Raw genomic sequence first — 20,626 nt, 5'->3', positions numbered from 1 at the left:
ACGTAAGTGTAGGCAGACTGTGATGTCAATTAACAAGCTGATTTGGTGTGGGCTCTCATTTTGGATCTTAATGCTCCAGCTAACATTTTGTCTTTGCCTTGCACAACTGAAACACAGCAGGAAGGACCCCCTATTTAAATTGTTCAACAACTTTCAGATTCGTTGCTGATTGATTTCTAATAGATATTGCTGAGTTGTTTAAGTGTTTGGTACTTCATAGAATTATTTACAGTTGCTAAAGTCTAAAAGGCTGGTGTGGCAGGTGTTGAAGGACTTGGTCCTGTGCTAGTAGGCATTCCCCTTGGAAAACAGCAAGAGTGGGAGAGTGAGCAGAGGCCACACAGAGGAGGACAAGCTGCTCGGCAAGGAAGGAGAAGAAGTGTCAGAGATGGATTTGTAGTAAAAGGTCTTATGCAGCAAGTGTGTTCACGGAGCAATTCCCCTACCTGATCCTCAACAACGAACAACGTGAGAGATATCTGCATTTCACTAAGGCAGCCAGAACTGCAATCTCAGAGCAGGGCGAGGACTGCATTGTCAGTGACTGTGAAGCTGACCCTGGCCATGAACTTTTTTTGTATCGGGTTCCTTCCAGGCTGTTGCATAAGGGAGGCACACTGAGTGTAATAAACTTGAAGAGTGCAGGACAGGTTTCTTGTAAGAAACAGTAAACTTTATTTACAGGCTTCAGAGGAGACTACATGCTTGTTCCAAGGCCAAGGCTAAAAAGCTCCGTCCCTAAGGTTCCCTGTGCTTAGGGCTGATTGGTCTATACAGTCACATGATCCTCATAACAGGAAGAAATTGTTCAACTTACAATCATTACACTGAGGTTCTGTACTCAAGAGGAACAACTATATTTCATTCACTCTTGACAGAAAGAAGCAGGTGGAGCAAGCACTCGGCTTTGGGAGGACTGCAGGCTTCCCCATGGTGCAGAGGCCACTAACTACACCCACATCTCTATGCAGGTGCTGCATGTCAATTCTAATATGTGCCACAACCAGCAAGGATTGCACTCCCACAGCTTGCGGCTGTTGGGTGACCAAAGGCGGTGAACAATACAGGTCACCACCAGATATCCTGACAGCAGTCATGAAGCCTTCATTATCAGAATTTCACAGCCTGACAAACCAGAAGGTGGCTACTGGACAAGAAAAACTAGCTAATGGTTCATGGCTCTGGTGTGCAATCCACATATATGTTAGTGACATGCTTATAACAAAAGCCATGCTGCCACACAAAATACGACAAAATAGGGGTGCTTAAGCAACGTTTCTGCTACCTGGACTGCTTTGGAGGAGCCTGCAGTACTTGACAGAACATTTAGCAAGTCTTGCGGTGATCTGCATGCCACACAACATCATCATCACCATGCCGCCAGCTATGCAGCAAACACGATTGAGGTGAAGTTTCTTCTGCATCCAGGTTTTTGGAGGACAATCCACAGAGCCTCGTTATTTACTGAGTCAAATGTTTTGGTCAGGTCAATGAATGCAATGAAGAGTTCCTGATGTTGTTCTCAACATTTTTCTTGGATTTGTCAGGCAACAAAGACTAGGCCAGAGGTTCCTTAAGAAAATCCAAGCCCACACTGTGTGTCTCAAAGGAAGTAGGCAATTCAGGAGAATGCGTGTCAGGATTTTAGCTGCTATGGACAAGAGGGAAATACTTCAATAGTTTCCACAGTATTTCTCCTTCCTTGAAGATAGTTACAATTGTCGCATTCCTGAAGTCAGGGAAGGAGCTTTCTCCTCCCTAATCTGTAGGACGAGTGCATGGAGTGTTGATGTAAGCAGAAACCCTCCAGCTTTGAAGAGCTCAGCTGGAATACCATCGGGTTGTGGGCTTTGGTGTTTCTCATCCATGTGATTGCCTGTTACAGGTCTCCCATCGATAGTGGTTCACCCATGGATCCTACCACTGGGGAAAGCCTGAAGAGTGTCAACTACCACTGTGGAATCACAGTTGGGGAGCTGTTGAAAATGCTCTTTCCAGTGCTGAAGGGTGATTGTCATCCTTAAGAAGAGAAACACCATCCTGTGAGAGAAGGCAACATTGTCCATTTGATTTTGGTCTATAGATAGCCATGGTGGCTTTAAATGAGCTTTGCATGTCATGATGGTCTACATTTTATTTCACTTCATGATGATATGACTGCAACTATCTAGAGTGGGAGATCCGAAACAAATGCCTTCAAAATCTGAACCGGGGTCAGGCAAGGCTGTGTGGTAGCACCCATATTATTTACAATCTACTTGACAGCGGCTATCCAAACATACAAATTAGGAGCAGGAGTAGGCCACTTGGTCCCTTGAGCCTGCTCTGCCATTCAATAAGATGATGATTGATCTAGTTATGGCCTGAACTCCATATACTGCCTATCGCTGATACCCCTGTTGGTCAAGAGTCTACCTCTGCCTTAAAAATATTCATTGACCCTGTCTCCACCACTCTCTGAGGAAGAAAGTTCCAAAGATTCATGACCCTCTGAAAGAAAAACTTTATTCTCATCTCCATCTTAAATGAGGGACCCTTTATTTTTAAACTGTCTCCCCAGTTCTAGTCTCTCCCACAAGAGGAAACATCCTTTCAGGATCCGCCCTCTCAAGTCACCTCAAGATCTTAGATATTTCAATAAAAATGCTGTTTTTCTATTCTTTCTGCCAAAGTGGACAAATTCACACTTTCCCACATTATACTTGATCTGCTATATTTTCGCCCACTCACTCAACCTACCCATGTCCCTTTGCAGGTTTCTTATGTACTCTTCACAACTTGCTTTCCTACCTATCATTGTGTCATTAGCAAATTAAGTGATGAAAAAAAATGGCAGATGAAGTAAAATGTAGGAAATAGTGAGCTTGTCCACTTTGGCAGAAAGAATGGAAAAGGGGCATATTATTTAATTGAAAAGAGATTGCAAAACTCTTGAGGTACAGAGGGATTTGATTGTCCTGGTACATGAATCAGGAAAAGTTAGCATGCAGGGACAGCAAGTGATTAGGAAGGCAAATGGAGCACCGTTGATTATTGCAAGGGGAATGGAATACTAAAGTAGGAATGTTTTGCTACAATTGTACGGCGGGGGGAGGGGGTGGGGGGTCAGTGAGACCTCAGCCGGGATATTCCGCACCCGATCGGGATGGGCATGTTTGGCGGCGAGATTGGAAAATCTCGCGAGAAGGCCCTAGGCATGTTTCCCGGCGACGTAAATCCAGGAAGCAATTGTCCCCTTGCCCCATCAATGGCAGGCCACGTTTCCTGCCATCAGACATCGGGAAGTTAATTTGAATACATTTGTACATCATTATTGTGGTCACATGCCGGAGACCACACCCCTCAACATCCCGTCAAATTGAAATCCCACCTCACTGTCATTTTGGAATGGCCTAGAAACATAGAAACATACAAAATAGGAGCAGGCGTAGCTCATTCGGCCCTTCGAGCCTGCTCCGTCATTCAATATGATCGTGGCCGATCCTTCATCTCAACACCATACTCCCGCTCTCTCCCCATACCCCTTGATGCCTTTACTGTCTAGAAATCTATTTCCTTCTTCAATACATTCAGTAATTTATTCACCACAGCCTTCTGTGGTAGAGAATTTCACAGGTTCACCAGCCTCTGAATGAAGAAATTTCTCCTCATCTCAGTCCTAAATGATCCACCCCAGATCCTTAGACTGCGACCCCTTGTTTTAGAACTTCCAGCCAGGGGAAGCACCATCCCTGCATCCAGTCTGTCCAGCTCTGTCAGGATTTTATACGTTTCAATGAGATCCCCTCTCATTCTTCTAAACTCCAGTGAATACAGGCCTAGTCGACCCAATCTCTCCTCATATGACAATCCTGCCGTCCAAGAATCAGCCTGGTGAACCTTTGCTGTACTCCCTCTGTGGCAAGTATATCCTTTCTTAGGTAAGGTCTCCTTACCCAGGTGTGGTCTCACCAAAGCCCTGTACAGCTGCAGTAAGACATCCTTGCTCCTGTACTCAAATGCTCCTGCAATGAAAGCCAACATACAATTTGTCTTCCTGACTGCTTGCTGCACCTGCATATTTGCTTTCAGTGATTGATATACAAGGACACTCAGAACCCTTTATACATCAACATTTCCTAATCTTTCAATGCACCATTTAAATAATACTCTGTCATTCTGTTTTTCCTCCTGAACTACTGATAACTTCACACTTATCCATGTTATACTGCGACTGTCATGTATTTACTCACTCAACTTGTCTAAATCATCTTGAAGCCTCTTTACATCTTCTCACTACTCACATTCCCACCTAGTTTTGTGTCCTCAGCAAACTTGGAAATATTACATTTAGTTCCCTCATCTAAGTGATTGATATATATTGTGAATAGCTGGGGTCCAAGCACTGATCCCTGCAGTACCCCATTAGTCACCACCTGCCACTTCAAAAAGACCTGTTTATCCCTACTCTCTGTTTCCTGTCTGTTAACCAATTTTCAATCCATGCCAATATATTACCCCCAATCCCATGTGCTTTAATTTTGTACACTAACCTCTTATGTGGGACTTCATCAAAAGCTTACTGAAAATTCAAATACACCACATCCACTGGTTCTCCCTTATCTATTCTACTTAGTTAGGTTCTCAAAATCTCTAGCATGTTTGCCAAACGTGGTTTCCCTTTCACAAATCCAAGGTTGACTTTGTCTAATCCCGTTGACATTTTCAAAGTGTCCTGTTATCACATCCTTTATAACAGATTCTAGCATTTTCCCCACTACTGATGTTAAGCTGTAATTCGCTGTTTTCTCCCTCCCTCCTTTTTTAAATAGTGGGGTTACAGTTGCCACCTTCCAATCAGCCGGGACTGTTCCAGAGTCTACCGAATTCTGGAAGATGACAACCGATGCATCCACTATTTCCGTGGCCACCTCCTTTAGTACCCTGGGATGTAGATTAGTGGGCCCTGGGGGATTCATCAGCTTTCAGTCACATTAATTTCTCCAGCACTATTGCTTTAGTTATGCTAATTTCCTTCAGTTCCTTCTCCTCACTAGACCGTTGGTTCCTTAGTATTTCTGGGAAGTTATTTGTTTCTTCCTCCATGAAGACAGAACTAATGTAGTTATTTAATTGCTCACCTCCAAGTTCAGGTCGCCAGGTGCACATCTTTTAAAGGCATGCCATTCTGAAGTCATGCTGACATGGATGGTAAAGGGTATGTGATGCGAGGGGATGAATCCAGTGAACAGGGCTTATAATTAGACGCACCTGTATTAAAATGACATTCCTGATGTCCGGCGGCAGGAAATGTGGCCCGCCATTGACAAGTGGAGCAGATGATCGCAAACTAATTTAGCATCGGTCTAAAACCAATTTTTGGCCTTATTGCCATATTATCCCACCCCACCCTCCACCATGATGGTCAATGCCAACGGGGCTGGAAAATCCTGGCCTATAGATTTCACAGTACTTGTGAAGTCTTGTCACTGGAGGATGGATGTATCCATGGTTCTGCGATTAGCTGGGTATAATTACAGCCTACCTCGAGGCTAGACACTGAAATTCCGTTCACAGGAATTCTTCCAGATGAGACAACAACATTTTGAGAAGTAACACATCCCCAGCTAGGTCAATGAACAAAGGATTAAAGTAGGTGGCATTTATGCCTTTATGATGACAGCTAAATTTTTTATGAATATTCTTTGTCTCATTGCTGGTACAATATGGGTCAATGCAACTTTTCAGTGTTGAAAATGCTCTTTACCTCTTCGATGTCTTTGACCAAGTGTTTAGTCATCTGTCTTAACATTTCTTTACTTGTTCCAGGGTCATTTTTTTGATTGATAACATGCCTATGAAGTGTCTTGGGTGATTTTACTGTGTTAAAGGCACTATATAAACGGATGTTGTTATGATTGGTTGTTACATACCTCTCTGGTTTAAATTTCTCCGGTTCTGGCCAGTATTTGGGATCATAGTGAAGGACACCGACAGGAACTTCGATAGTCATCCCTGCTGGAATTAAGTGCCCTTTCACAAAACAGTCCTTTTCACAAATACGCTGAAACCTGCGACAGACCAACAGAAGTGTTGGTTATTTCATCACTGATCTTTACAAACAATAATGTGTCTTTTTAAGTCATTTTTTTTGTCCTCCATGGTGCCCTCCCAGTTGACTTAACAAGTTTTCACCCCTCCTTTCCTGAAAGCACTAATGTCTGGTATGGGTACATGAGCACCAGATGCCCTTCTTAGACACACAGGCACTTTCTAACAGCGGTTACTGGATAGCAATCAGGAGTGGGAAACCTCGCTGCATCTTTTCCCATCCCCACTTCCCTATGGAGAGGGCCTCTGAAGGTGAAATCAGCTCAGCTCAGCACGGGACAGGAATCAAATCTTGGCCCTCCTGGTCTGTGTGATTTTTGTACTACTTTGGTTGGTGCTAGTGGGCCTTCAGGGACCGGGCTTTCATTTTAACCATACTTTATAAGCGGCTTCAGTTACGTGAAAAGACTAGAGAAGCTGCGATGGTTCTTAGAGCAGAGAGGGTTAAATAAGATTTAATAGAAGTGTTCAAAGTTACAAGTTTTGATAAGGGAAAAACTGTTTCCACTGGCAGGAGGGTCATTAACAAGAAGACACAAATTTATGATAATTGGTAAAAGAACCAGAGGGATAATGAAGTATTTTTAAATTTTTATACAGTGTGTTATGCTAGAGAACGTGTTGGTAGAAAGGCAGCAGATTCAACCGAGACTTTCAAAAGGAAATTGGATACATATACACTTGAAGGGTTAAAATTTGCATGGGTATGGGGGGAGAGGAGTGGGACTAATTGCACAGCTTTTTCTAAGACTGATATAGCTCAACAGCCATTTTCTTCTGATTCTAAGTTGAGTGATTGCCTATTACAGTGCTCACCATTTGCTTTCTACTCAAGGGAAGATGAAGCAAGGTCAGGGATGGGGTTAGCTGTGATGCCTAGGAAGGAAGCAATGGAAAAGGAAGGGTTTAGATGGAAAGGTTCATCAAAACAGCTTAATGGTGATCTCCAAACCCATGGATTACAGCACTTCAAAAAAAGTCAACTGTGCAGTGTACCATGTGATGTTTAAACCTGTAATGCGTCCTTTAGAATTGAACTTTGTTGTATTACTTTCTATGGGAACATTACTGATATGCTTGATACACCCTTAACATGAGGACACTGCCTTGCCTTTTAAGACTGCCGTAACCAGACAAGGTATTGGGAAATCCTCCCTATACAAAATTCAGTGGAAAGTTTTGTCATTTAAACCAAAAGTGTCCAATTTGTAACACCATTTTTAGAAGGGGTTTTACCTCCTTCTCACTATAATCTCTTAAAGTTTCATGAATCATGCCTTTTTTTTTTTTACCTGACTCCAGGCGGGTACATGCGTAGAGACTCTGAGATCACCATGTCCAAATATGGTAAGCTCTGCACGTTGTTATAATCAGGGGTGGTCTGAAAGATTACAATGACGAGTTAACGGACAACCATTTTGTTGAACCATCTGTTACAAATTCCAGATCTACACTAGATTGGATTCAGTGACTCCCAAATCCACGGCAATGAATTCACCTTTGCTGCCCAAAATGTAACCATATGATAGTGTAACCTGGTGATGTAACAAGGACAGGCCTTGTTCTGTTAAGTGCAATCTCAAATTGTCACCACATGCATTTCTCACATCTTCCAGAGGGTGGATTAATGAAAACTCCAGTGAGAGGAGACCGATTATAAACATGATTTATTTGACATATAATATGGAAACTAACAGAATGATGTTCACAGTGAGTTTGAACTTATTTTGATACTTTTTTCTAACATAGGAAGTAACAAAGGTCATCTCATTTCTCCACTTAGAAGGCAAAATTCAGGCTAGCAGTTCTCTCAGGCAAGTTGGTGTTGAATTAAAGATGAATGTTCTTGCCTGCGGAGTCTGTCTTCCATTCCATACTTCTCCTTACTGTGTGTCACCTTCTTCTAAAGACTTGACATCTGATCATTCCTCAGCCCCGTGTCATGGGATTGGCCAGTGGAGCTGCCAGTCAATCAAAGGCCCCACCGTTACACCTCGCTATGGTACCAAGCTGGTGCTAAACACATTGTGCAAGAACGCTGAGAATTCTTGTTGAGGTCGAATGAGTGAGGCATTCCTGACATATTATACCCATTTTTTCTCTGGAATGTATTAGTGAGCCTCACTGTCTCAACCTGATGTTGTATGAGAGAACCACCATCCTGGGTAGACGCTCTGCCGGGCTTCAATTCACTTCCAGAATTTAATCACATGTGAGCCAAATTTAATTTGATAGCAACTGCTGAATATAAATTACCCAAAATTCCTAGGTTAAATCTTCAAAAATCTTGGTTTTCACTCTCCGTCATGGCAAAAATGGCAAAATTGGCCAAATATCCTAAGTCCCACCCCTGAACATGGCAGATCCCATTTTCGCAATGGTGGGGATGCGAACAGGCCACGTTTCACACGTGCACATTTTACATAGGCATCCAGCCATTTAAATCATCAGCTTCCTCCAATGAAGTGGGATTTTTGTGGACCAGGAGTGTGAAACCTGAAGTGTGCAGATTAGACCAGGTAATAGCAGGTCTGAACTTTGTGGAATCGCTTGGTTAGCCAGGGTACCCCTTTGGGGAGGTAAGGTACCCCTTTGGATCTGGTCCCAGGACACCTTTGGAGGAGGTAAGGTGTCCTTTGGTTGAGCTCAGTGCCCTTTGGGAGAGGTCAGGTGGCTTTTGGAATTGTTAAAAGGCATGAATGTGCATAAAAAGTGCATTAACTCATTACTGTCAAGCTCATTGGAAGTGTCAAAATCAACTGTCAAAACTGTCAGAAGGACCTGTCAAAGGTTGCTATCAAAGGGAGCTGTCAAGCTATCAAGGCATTTAAAGGTCCTGCCTTTTAAATCTTTGGGAAAAAAATGTCTAGAGTGTTAAAAAAATGATTGCCTGCTATTTCATTCTGTCTGCTGACATAAGCCTGAGGATTTCCATTACTAGGTTAGTGCTGTATGACTGATTTCACAATCATCCATTATCACAATAAGGTGCCTGCTAGTTCACAGTTTGATTGACAGATACAAGTGGTTACAGACTCTTTGATGTGGGACTATGAATTCCAATGCTTGTTATTATAAGAGATTGTGAACTTGAATGAAATGCTTGTATTACAAGGCTTTATTCAGTTGAAGGAATGTAAAGGTAGTAAATGGGTTTGTATGAATGAGAGCATTTATTTTCAATATAGTGAAGTCTTCAAAGACACAAATCTTCATTTTCTAGATTTTTTAAATCTCATCGCTGCATGGGTCCTGATGTCTGACCATAATGGATATTAGGTGCATTGGTATAACGGCAAAGGCTGATGGTAGGGGGCATGGATTGACATGAATTGGCACTAAGTTGGCATAGCGGCTATAAGGACTATGGGGGGGGTTGGGTGGAAGGGCAAACCGATTATAAAGGGCAATGGTGGAAAGAAGAGCACAGGTTGGCATAGGGGCTATAAAAGACTATGGGGTTGGGTGAGAGGGATAGTTTGGCATAGGGGCTATAAAGGGCATGAGGTGGCATGGGTTGACATGGATGGAACATGTGGAAAGTGTGGGGGTGAGGGCTGGAGGCATGTTTCAAGTTTTCATTTTTATTCTTAAACCTTGGATACAGTGCTGGATCCCCAAGGCAGGCCTTCTTCCCCGCCACTCCTACATCCGACATCCTCCTTAGTTCTTTCCGGGTTGCTTCCCCCGACTTCTAAAGCAGCAGCCACCCCCGCCCCCCCCCCCACCCCCCACCCCCCGCCCCCCCTAAACCCCACACCTTTCCCAGGTCACCTCATGTTGTAGAATAATAGAAATTGATAGTCAGATAAACAGTTCCTCCTCTTCCTTCTCGACCTGTCTGCACCCTTTGACGTGTTTGGCCACACCATCCTCCTCCAACGTTTCTCCATTCTCAATCAGTGGGTACGATTGCTCTCACCTGGTTCCATTGTTATCTACCTAATCATAACCAGAGAATCACTTGAAATGGCTTCTCTTCCTGTTCCCGCAATGTTACCTATAGTGTTCGCTCAAGAATCGATCCTGGGTCTCCTGTTTCTCATCTACATGCTGCCCCTCGGCAACATATCCAAAGGTGTAGTGTTGGTTTTCACATATCCATTGACAACACCCTGCTCTACCTCACAAACACCTCCTTCAACTCTTCCAATGTTGCTAAATTATCAGACTGCTTATTCAACATCCAATACTGGATGAGCAGAACTTTTAAATTGCGAAGGCCAAAGCCATTGTTTTCGGTCCCCACTCCAAACCCCAATCCTTAGGTACCAACTCCATCCCTCTCCTTGGCAATAGTCTGCAATTAAGCCAATCTGTTCACAACCTTGGTGTCATTTTTTGTACCGAGCCAAGTTTCTGACTTCATATTTGTCACTAAACACCACCTATTTCTACCTCTGTAACATCGCTCAACTTTGCCGTCTCAGTTCATCTGCTGCTGAAACCTTCATTCATGCCTTCATTACTCTAGACTCAACTATTCCAATGCACTGATCACCTACGTTCTATCATCTGTAAACTCTCCAAAACTTTGTAACCCATGCCTTAAATCGCAGCAAGTCTTGTTACCCTATCACCCCAGAGCTCACTGATCCCAGGCAAGCAATGTCTTCATTTTAAAATTCTCACCCTTGTTTTCTAATCTCTCCATAGCCTTGCCCCTCCCTCTTTCTATAATACACCCCATCCCCACAACCCTCCAAGATATTTGCGCTCCTCAAATTCTGGCCTCTTGTGCATCACCAATTTTAATTGCTCCACCATTTGGCAGCCGTGTGTTCAGTTGGCTAGGCCCCAAGCTCTGAAATTCCCTCCCTAAGCCTCTCCGCCTCTCTACAATGCTTTCCTCCTTTAAGGCCCTTCTTAAAATCTACCTCTTGGACCAAGCTCTTGATGATCTGACTTAATATGTCCTTATGTAGCTTGGTGTCATGCTTGGTTTTATAATGCCCCCATGAAGCTTTGGGGAATTTCATTATTGTTGCTTTGATTAATCAACAACTCCATTACCATTTTATCATGCAACTCCCATGAAGGCAGAAAGTAAACTAGATGAACCTAGGCCTTTTGTCCTCTAGTAATTTTCTATATCGTTTCTCTCTCACTGTTAGTATGGACAAATGTTTCTAAGCAGCTAGCCTACTGCACCTCTCACTTGGCAGGGTACCAGAGTAACCTCGTTTTTTGCTGTTCAAAGAAGTAGAGTTATAAATTTTCTGGGATAAAAAGGAACTTTACTGCTTCCAGTATGTTACAAGATATGCAATTCAGGGATGTGCCCGAATACATAAGTTATGGCCCAAATCTCTTTCAAATCATTTATCTTTATCAGATCTTGGAAATGCACTTTTTATAAGTCAATTTTCAGAAGGCTAAGATATTTTAAAAGTTCCTCACTTCAAACCAAAAACTTGTATTTATTTCTCAAAAACCACAATTGTTTTACCATATTACAGGTGCCTTTTGACAGCACTCGTTGGGGCAATGTGTGCATTTTTTTCAATCAGGACTTGGTGCTTAATCACACAGCAAATTAGATGCTAGTGACTGAAATAGCACAATATGTTAGCTGGAAACATTTTTACTCCAATGACAGGATTATTGGAAGCTTACTGGTGCTGTTCAAGAAAGAGAGAGGCTTGATGAGGGTAATGTAGTTGATGGTATGTATGTAGATTTTCAAAAGGTGTTTCATAAAATGCTACATCTTAGACTTGTTAGCAGAATCAATGCCCATGGGATCAAAGGAGCAGTGGGTTCAGGGCTTCCAGACAGAAAGCAGAAAGTAGTGATGAATGGTTATTTTTCAGACTGGAGGAAAGTGATGTCGCCCAGAGGTCAGTGTTGGGACCACTGTTCCTTTTGATATATATCTTAATAACCTGGGCCTGGGGTTACATATCATAATTTCAACGTTTTCAGATGGCTAGAAATTTAGAAATGTAGGAAACAGTGAGGAAGAGAGTAACAGACTTCAGGAGATCATAGACAGGTGAAATGGACAGATACATGGCAGAAGAAGTATTAGGGATACGTTTTGTAAGAAGAATGAGGAGGTGATATAAACTAAATGGTTCAGTTTTAAAGAGGAACAGACCTGAGGGAGAACATAAAAGAACCAGAAGGATATTGAAGAATTTCTATTTCTAGACACCAAGTTTTGATGGGAAATGTTCTGCCTGAAAGGGCAATGGGACCAGATTCAACATTAACTACACAAATCTTTGAAGGTGATAGGACAAGTTGAGAAAGTGCAGAGGGAATCCTTAGCTTTCTAAACAGAGGAATATAGTAAGAAAGCAAGGAAGTAGTGCTAAATCTTTCAAAAAACACTGGTTTGTCCTCAGATGGGCTTCTGGTTCCCAATCTGGGTATCACACTTTAGGAAGGAGCTCAAGGCCTTAGAGAAGGTGGACAGCAGATCTACAAGAGTAGTACCATGGAAGAAAACCTTCGGTTATATGAAGAGACTAGAGAAACTGTTATCCTTCGAGCAGAGAAGGTTAAGGGGTGACTTGATCAAAGTAATCAGATTATTAAGAAGAACAAATAGTGTAGAAGGAGAAACTATTTCTGCTATGGGCAATCCAGGGCTAGGGGGCATGTCCAAAAATTAGAGGCAGTCTTTTCAGGAGGGAAATTAGGAAAAACTCCTTCCTAGAAAGGGTGGTGGAGTTTTGGAACCTTCCTCTGTTAACAACAATTGATGCGAGATCAACCGTTAATTTTAAAATTAGATTGATTGATTTTTGTAATCCAAAGATATTAAAGGACATAGGACAAAGGTGGAGCGGATTCAAACTGCAGATAAGCCACGATCTCATTCAATGGTGAACCAGACTCAAGGGGCTAAATTGCTTCTTCCTGTTCCTACGACTCTTTTGTTAATTGCATTAAATCCATTTCCTCTAATGCATGACCCTTCTGCTACTAGAGACAATTTTACCTATATTTCTCTATGAAAATCCATCATGATTTTCAATACCTCTCCAGGAAGAATTTTATGTCCCGGGGATGGACAGGCGCCCAACCCAATTGGGCGTAAAATCGCGTGTCGGACAAGCGTTGTGATGTCATCATGCGCTTGTGTGATATTTCACTCGGCAGGTGCATACAAAAGTCGGAAGCGCACCCGCTGATAATTAGAGTACTGTGTACAGTTTTGGGTTTCAACTTTCATCCTCAAGGCAGGTAGCGGGAGTTCCAAAAATTCCCAACTCAGCCCACGTACCTTGGGAGAAAGTGCCGACAACGGACGTGCGGGCTGAAGTCCAGCTGACTCCAGCTGACCTGGGAAAGAGGTCAGAGCCGGGGCCCTCTAGCCCTCGCCTTTCACACCCCACATACACTCCCCATGCTCCATCCATGCCATCTCATGTCTGAGGGCATTTGACAGGACAGAGGCTGAGAGGATGTTTCCCCTTGTGGGGAATCTACATCTAGGGAGCACAGTTTAAAAATAAGGAGCTCCCATATAAGACAGCGACGAAGAAGAATTCTTCTCTCAGAGGGTCGTTAACCTTTGGAATTCTCTTCTCCGAGAGCAACGGAGACTGGGTCATTGAATATATTCAAGTCTGAGTTATACAGAGTTTTGGTCTACAAGGGAGTCAAGGGTTATGGAGAGCAGGCAGGAAAGTGAAGTTAAGGCCAGGATCAGGTCAGCTATGATCTTACTGAATGGCAGAGCAGATCCGAAGGGCCATATGGTTTATTCCTGCTCCCATTTTTTACCATCTTATGATCAACATAGATACTTGTGGGATACCGCCTGTCACATCCTGCCAATCAGAGTACCTGCCTATTATCCCTACTCTCTGGAGAGCATTTTCTCCCTGTCGGGCGGACTGAGTGGGAGTGGGCAGGCATGCAGCTGACTGCTGCCCGCGATCGGCTGTGCACTGACATTTTACGTGGGCGGGCCAATTAAGGCCTGCCCAACGTGATGCACACCCAGAAGTGCTCAGCGCTACCTGTGCAAGCGTGGAGAGGAGGCAGAGTTGGGGCCTGCGCTCTTTTGCGCATGTGCGCGAAGAGGCACAGAAATCTCCCTGAGGCACGGAGCTGCCTGAGGGAGATTAAGTTCAACTCAAAACATGTTTAAAATAAAAGAAATAAAATGATGCAGACATGTCCTCTCGTGTCACATGAGCTGGGACATGTTTATGAATTTTAATAAAAGATTTTATTTAATTTATAAACCCTTCATGAAACCTCATCCCGCCTGTGGATGAGGTTTCATGAGTAATGAGAAGGCCGCCTGGGCTCTTTGCCTGCCTGCCAACTTTAAGGTTGGATGGGCAGTTCTGACAATGACTTTAATTAGGTGATTAATGGCCTTAACAGTTTGGCGGGCGCGCAGCTGACTGTGGTTCGAACTGAGGATCAGAATGACGCACGGTGTCGTCGGAATGCACACCCGATGTCACCGTGCGTCGTTTTACGCGTCGGCTTGCGGGGCCCACCCCCTGCACGCTGAACTGAAGATTCAGCCCTCTGTCTCCTGCCATTCGGCCGATTTCCTAACCTACTCAATAGTTTACCTTCAATTCCATGAGCTTCAATTTTAGTTATCAGTCTTTTATGAGGAACTTTATCAAATGCATACTGGGAGTTCAAATAAGTAACATGCATAAACATTTCTCTGCCCACTGCTTCAGTCACACCTTCAAAAAATTCAAGATACATCAGGCATGACCTACCCTATACAAATCCATACCAGCTCTCTCTGATCAGCTGAAAATTGTCAAAGTGTTCAGTCACCTAATTATAGACTCTAGCAATTTCCTGACAACAGACGTTGGGCTAACTAGTCTATAATTCCCTTGATTCCCTCGCTCATCTTTCTTAAACATCTTTCTGACATGCACAATTTTCCAGTCTAGAGGAACGGTCCAAGAATCAAGAGAATTTTGGAAGATTATAGTTAAAGCATCTGTAATATTCTCACCTACTTCCTTCAAAACTCTGGGATAGAAACGATCTGATCCTAAGAGTTTGGTGCTCTATTGTGTCATCAATTTCTCCATTACTGTTATCTTGCTGATGTTAATTTGGCTGAGAGCCTGTTCCTGATTCAATCATTGTTTTCTTGGGATGTCTGGCATGCTGACCTCCTCCTCTGCATAAGTACTGATACAAAGTAATTATTCAGCATGTCCACTATTCCTTATTTTCATTGTGAACATCAGTATTATCGGTTTTCAAGGGGCCTGCATTACTCTTGACCATCCTCTTTTTCCTAACGTAATAGTAAAAATGTTTTGTGTTGATTTTGATACACCTTGCAAGTTTCTTTTCATACTCCCATTTTGTAGCTGTTTCTATCTGCTTTTGTCACCTTTCACTGCTTGCATCTTTCTTTCCCTTTCACCAGGATCTGTGCTATTTTTTCATTTTGTATTCTTTTTCTTTTTGCTTTATGTTGCCCCTTACCTCTTTAGTTGCCCACAGTTGCCTTTTTTGGCAAGTAGAACTCTTTCCCTTTAGTGGTATAAAGTGGTTCTGCACCTCATTGAATTCTTTTTGGAATACCTCACGCTGATCTTGTATCATTTTACTTACCCATTAACAGATTTGCCCATACTGTGGACAGTCTCCGTCCCACTGAAGTCAGCCTTACCCAAGTCCTGAATCTTAGCTATTTCACGTTCCTCACTTTCAAACACCATGGTGAGCTTAATCATATTATGATCACTATTAGATTAATGTTCATGCACCATTAGGCTGTTAACCTAAACTTGGCTAATTAGCCATTACTGCATCTAATACAGTTACATCTTGTTGGTTCTCGGAAAAATTTTACCAGACCAGAAGTCTGAACAAGAGGGCATAAGTAAAAGACAGCCACAAACAGATCAATCAGAGAATTTAAGACCAATCTTTTTAGAGAGAGGAAAGGTAACAATGTGGAACTTGGTGTCACATGGGCCAAAGTTTATTGGGCCTCAGGGAGCAGGCTGGGGGGAGGGGGAAATCGAAAAAAAATTGGGTGGGAAATTGAGGTGCAGTTTGCCAATCATCTTCCGACTGCTGCTGTCATTTTGGCAGCGGCAGGAGAGGTAATAGGCAGCCCTCCTGCCCAGGGGCTAACTGAGGGTCCTAGTTGCTACTTAAGGATCAGGTAAGGGCCTCTTCCTGCCATTCCTAGCATATTACCAGTAGTGAGTGGGCCCTTCGCCACATGGGGTGACTGCCAAATAAAACCTGGTGGCCTCCTTGCAGGCTCAGGTGGTGGGTCACCTGATTGGCCACCAGTGCAGCAACATCCCCCACCTTCATTAACCAACACCCCCACACTTGTTGGTGTTCGTCTGAGTGGCCCGTGATGCCGACCCCACTTATCGGTGTTCATAATGCTGCTCTGGGCCGGGTACAGCCCCAGCAGTGGCCATCTTTCCCAGTGGACTTCTGGGACTGAAGAACAGCTGGCCCTCCGATTGGCTGGCAGCCCCTAGAGGCAGGATCTCAACCTTTAGAGAGGAAGGGGCCCTGATGGGCTGTTGTCTGATGGGCGTAAAATCTGGCCAGAAACGGCCAAGATGGAGTTCAGCCTGACTTTCCCGCTGTGGGCGGGGCCAGTGCTGCACTGTAAAATCCCGGCCATGGAGTGGAGTTGGTGTTCACATATAAATACTCAAGAGAAAAGAAACTAAAGAGATACAAGAAGAGTTAATTAGATTGAGAGGGGTCTCCTGTGGAATGCAAGCACTGATATAGGCTAATTCAGATGAATGGCCTGTTTTTGTGCTTCAGTTACTGATTGAAGCTGAGTTACTCACTTGGTGACCAGCTGAGGCAGTGGGAGAATAATTGCATTCTCAAATTGGAATTCTCAACTTCTCTGTGAAACATTTTGTAATTGCCACTTTAGTTTTGCAGGCTGAAACTGATGAATTCATTGCCTGCCTGGTGTGTTGCAAGTTTCCAACCTTCCTCTCCACCCCTGTATGTAACAGCCAGTTGTTGCAGCTTTCCAAGTGTTGAACAGTAGCATTCATGCTTCAGTCACCAATGCCCTAACATCAGGTTGGACTTAATTGTGGATCCATCAATATATGTCATGGGAGTTGGTTTATTTCTGGCAGCTGCTGTGGCCTTGGTGCTTTGGAAAACAACAAACTCTGCAGCGGGTAGCTGGAAGCTATTTTTCAACAGGCTAGTGCAAATGTTCAGTGATTGCAGATACAATGAGGATGGATTGAGGTTGATGATTACAGACTCAGACTTCCCAAACACCCACGCATGTGACATTTTTAAGCAGCTTATCAAGCCCTCATTCCACCGCCCACCACACCGCACCCCCCCCCACAAACCCCACCCACCCCCCCAGCTCCTACCTCCTCCTGAAGATGTTGAGTCCCTTTAGTACCTCACTCAATTATCTGTTCTTTATGTGTTAGTCTAGGTCTTGAGCTATCAGGGTAAATGACAATTGGTGGAAGTGAGATGCAATTACAACCTGCCCTCTCTACATTTGCCCTATCCAGCTGTATATTAATTAAGTGAGAGGGTCCTGGTGGGTGGAGAGGCTAACAGTAACACCTCAACCACTGCCCCAGTCAGGAAATCAAATCCACCGCACAGTGTGGCTCAATTGCAAGCTTCCTGCATCAACTCAACTATCAATGAAAGTTCTCTATGTTAATCTAATTTCCATCTGCTCAGTCATGGAGAGATCACAGGAACCTATAAAAGGATATACACATCGCTGTCTGCAGGTGAAGGTGCCATTGGGGCATTTTAATTACCAGCAGTAACCATGTGAGTGATCTATAGTGATCAGAAGGAAATGACATAAAGACAATAGTCAATTATTACTGATCAGAGTTCCATCAGTTTCTGGGCAATGTCAACATGATCCAGATGGTAGCTGGGGAATGGTGCCCTTACCGATTGGACATTTAGTGGGTGATGAGCCATGTAAAGCTGTGAGGTTTTAGTTTGCTTGCTGATCTCAGCCAGAATAGTGGTGGGGGTGCTGCAGGTGTCCTTGGAGCCCCTGAGCTAGGGAAAGGAGGAATCAGCCAGATCAATTCTTGTGTTTGATACCAACTGGTTCATTCATTAACATGGGTCAGGGTGATACTGGGCTTTAAAGGTGATAACTGCACCACTTCTGAATTTTCAATTGGTTAGGTTTGCACATTGAAGAGTGGCCACTCAAGTGAGGTACCCAGGCCTGCCAGTGTCCTTGGAGTAACAGCCTAGCACCTTCATAACAGGAGGGGTAAGGAGGTGGGAAAGAGCAGAGGACAAACTGAAGTCAAAACAAGGGCTTCATTTACAATATGATATGAAGGTCCCAATGCAGCATGATGACAGAGATCCTTCTTTCTTCAAAACATTAGTCTATTGAGTTCTTGTCTGTTTGACAAAAATGAAAATAAGCAAAAAGTTAAAATGCAGCTTGTGCGAGTTGAAAGGTGTCAGTTTAATATGAGTAAGAGACTCTAGGGTATGCTATCTTGGTAGAAGGGAATGCTGATCTGGAGAGGTCATTTCTAAATAAGTTTCACCAGGTGACCATGAGCTACCAATCTGGATTATACCAGTATAAAACCACCTGCCCTTTATATTTCTTGTTGCGAGTTCTGTCTGAAGCAGACAGTACTTGTGTTTTAAAAGAGGCATTATATTAGAATAATTGACTGGATGGAGGTAGGTGTTGTGGAGCAATACTCCCAAAAGAGTCATAGAGTGATTTACAATAGAGGAGGCTATTCGACCCGAGTCCTGCGATTGGCACTTATAGTTTGCTGGTTTATGCTACTTCATTTGACCAAGGGCATAATGGTCGAATTAAATTCTATCCTTTTGTTTTGCACACATTCCAGGTTATTTGTTTCATGATGCACTGATAGACTCGGGATGGAGTTTCCCCTTATTCTGAATGCTTGGGGACAGCGGGAGATTCATAGGGATTGTTAAGGGCAGTGGGAATAAATCTGTCCGTTTTTGATAGCTCAATCTCCAGTTACCTGTCCTTTGTTATGATTCCTCACAATTAACAACAATGTGCATTTATATTGTGCGTCTAATGCAAGAGAACATTTGATGAGTCCTCCTGGGAATGAGACATTAGGAAAGAGTGACTAAAATCATGGTTAAAGAGATAGGTTTTTAGGAGGCTGTTGGTTTGGGGAAAGAGGTGAAATAGCAGAGAGGTTAAGGGAAGGAATTCCAGGATTTGGAGCATGGACACCCACCATTGTTGAGGCAAAGGGATTGTGGAGTCCAAAAGAGGCATTCAACTGTTGCAAGCATGCATATTAATTCTAAATATGTGTCCAGAGACATTAATAGCTGTGTTCATATTTTAATACAAGGAAAGATCCAAAACACTGAAAAAAAAATGTATGGCAGTCAGTCATTGGATAATATGGTTTTATAAAAGCCCTCATTTGGGAAGATGGAATATTTACATCCCATTAGTAGATTAAAACAGAATTAACTTCTAATTTCTTTTAAAATGGAAGCTCCAAACCTCTGAGCTCTTGGGGCTACAACTGAGCATGTAATATAGGCCGACATTCCAGTGCTGCACTGTCGAAGGTGCTGTGCTTTTGGATGAGACCTTAATCCAAAGCCTCATGTGCTCTCTCAGGTGGGTGTAAAAGATCCCTCAGCATGAAATGTAGTAAAATGTTTCAAGGCGTTTCACAGGAACGTAATGAGGCAATATTTGACACCTTAAAGGAGGAAAGAGACAGGGAGGTGGAGAGGTTTAGGGAGGGAATTCCATAGCTTAAGGTCTAGGCAGCTGAAAGTACAGTCAGCACTGGTGGGGTGAAAGGAGTAGGGGATGCACAAAAGACCAGAATTGGAGGAAGGAGAAAGGGTTGTATGACTGGAGGAGCTTACAAAGATAGAATGGAGTGAGACCATGGAGGGATCTGAAACAGCTATAGGTCAGACCTAAAAGTCAAACTGAACTTACGTGAGACTCAAAGAATTTATCCACTTCCTTCAGCAGCAACTCCTGGCTCTCAGGATGGGTGGCAAGCAAGTAAGAAGTAAAGGCTAGAGTACTTCCGGTGGTTTCATATCCTGCCGCAAAGAAAATGAACGCCTGTCCCAAAATTTTATCCAGAGTAAGGATCCTCTTCTGGATTTTGGGTAGGTTTGTCGTGGCCGTGTGCTTTGCATTCTGCGTCTCGGATGACTCCTCAATCTGATTATTGGAATTGGCCATGTCGAACTTCTCCACCGCGGTGTAATCGGTGGATATGCGGGCATCTAGCATGAGCTGCAGGAAATCTTTGCGTCTCTGTAAAACACAAGTACCGACTCGTTAACACTATTGCACATCTTGCACACTACAATGTTCTGAACCAGCACTATACGAAGGATGTTGGCACACTTGGATAGACAGATCTGCATTGGGTGCAAGACAAGCAATGTTGGAAATACATATCAGGCCCATCAGTGTCTGTGAAGGGAAAAAACATCAAGTTAATGTTTCAGAATAAACACCTATAAAAGACCTGATCAGCTTAACTAGTTGGGTTGAATGGCCTGATGCTGTGCTGCA

At 43.4% G+C, this 20,626-nt stretch overlaps 1 protein-coding gene across 4 annotated transcripts in view; it reads right to left on the bottom strand.

Annotated features, from left to right (window-relative positions):
• Window positions 1–20,626, bottom strand: part of tbxas1 (thromboxane A synthase 1 (platelet)) — a 230,773-nt gene that overhangs the window by 11,279 nt on the left and 198,868 nt on the right. For all 4 annotated transcript variants that reach the window (XM_041216332.1, XM_041216334.1, XM_041216335.1 and 1 more), the window contains 3 exons: window positions 20,033–20,362; window positions 7,383–7,471; window positions 5,913–6,050 (listed from right to left, as the gene is read on the bottom strand). In XM_041216332.1, the coding sequence (XP_041072266.1) occupies window positions 5,913–6,050; window positions 7,383–7,471; window positions 20,033–20,362 (557 nt within the window). The remainder of the gene's footprint in view (window positions 1–5,912; window positions 6,051–7,382; window positions 7,472–20,032; window positions 20,363–20,626) is intronic.

This window comes from Carcharodon carcharias, chromosome 21, assembly GCF_017639515.1.
Source record: "Carcharodon carcharias isolate sCarCar2 chromosome 21, sCarCar2.pri, whole genome shotgun sequence".
Taxonomy (NCBI): domain Eukaryota; kingdom Metazoa; phylum Chordata; class Chondrichthyes; order Lamniformes; family Lamnidae; genus Carcharodon; species Carcharodon carcharias.
This window is presented reverse-complemented; position numbering and strand designations above follow the sequence as displayed.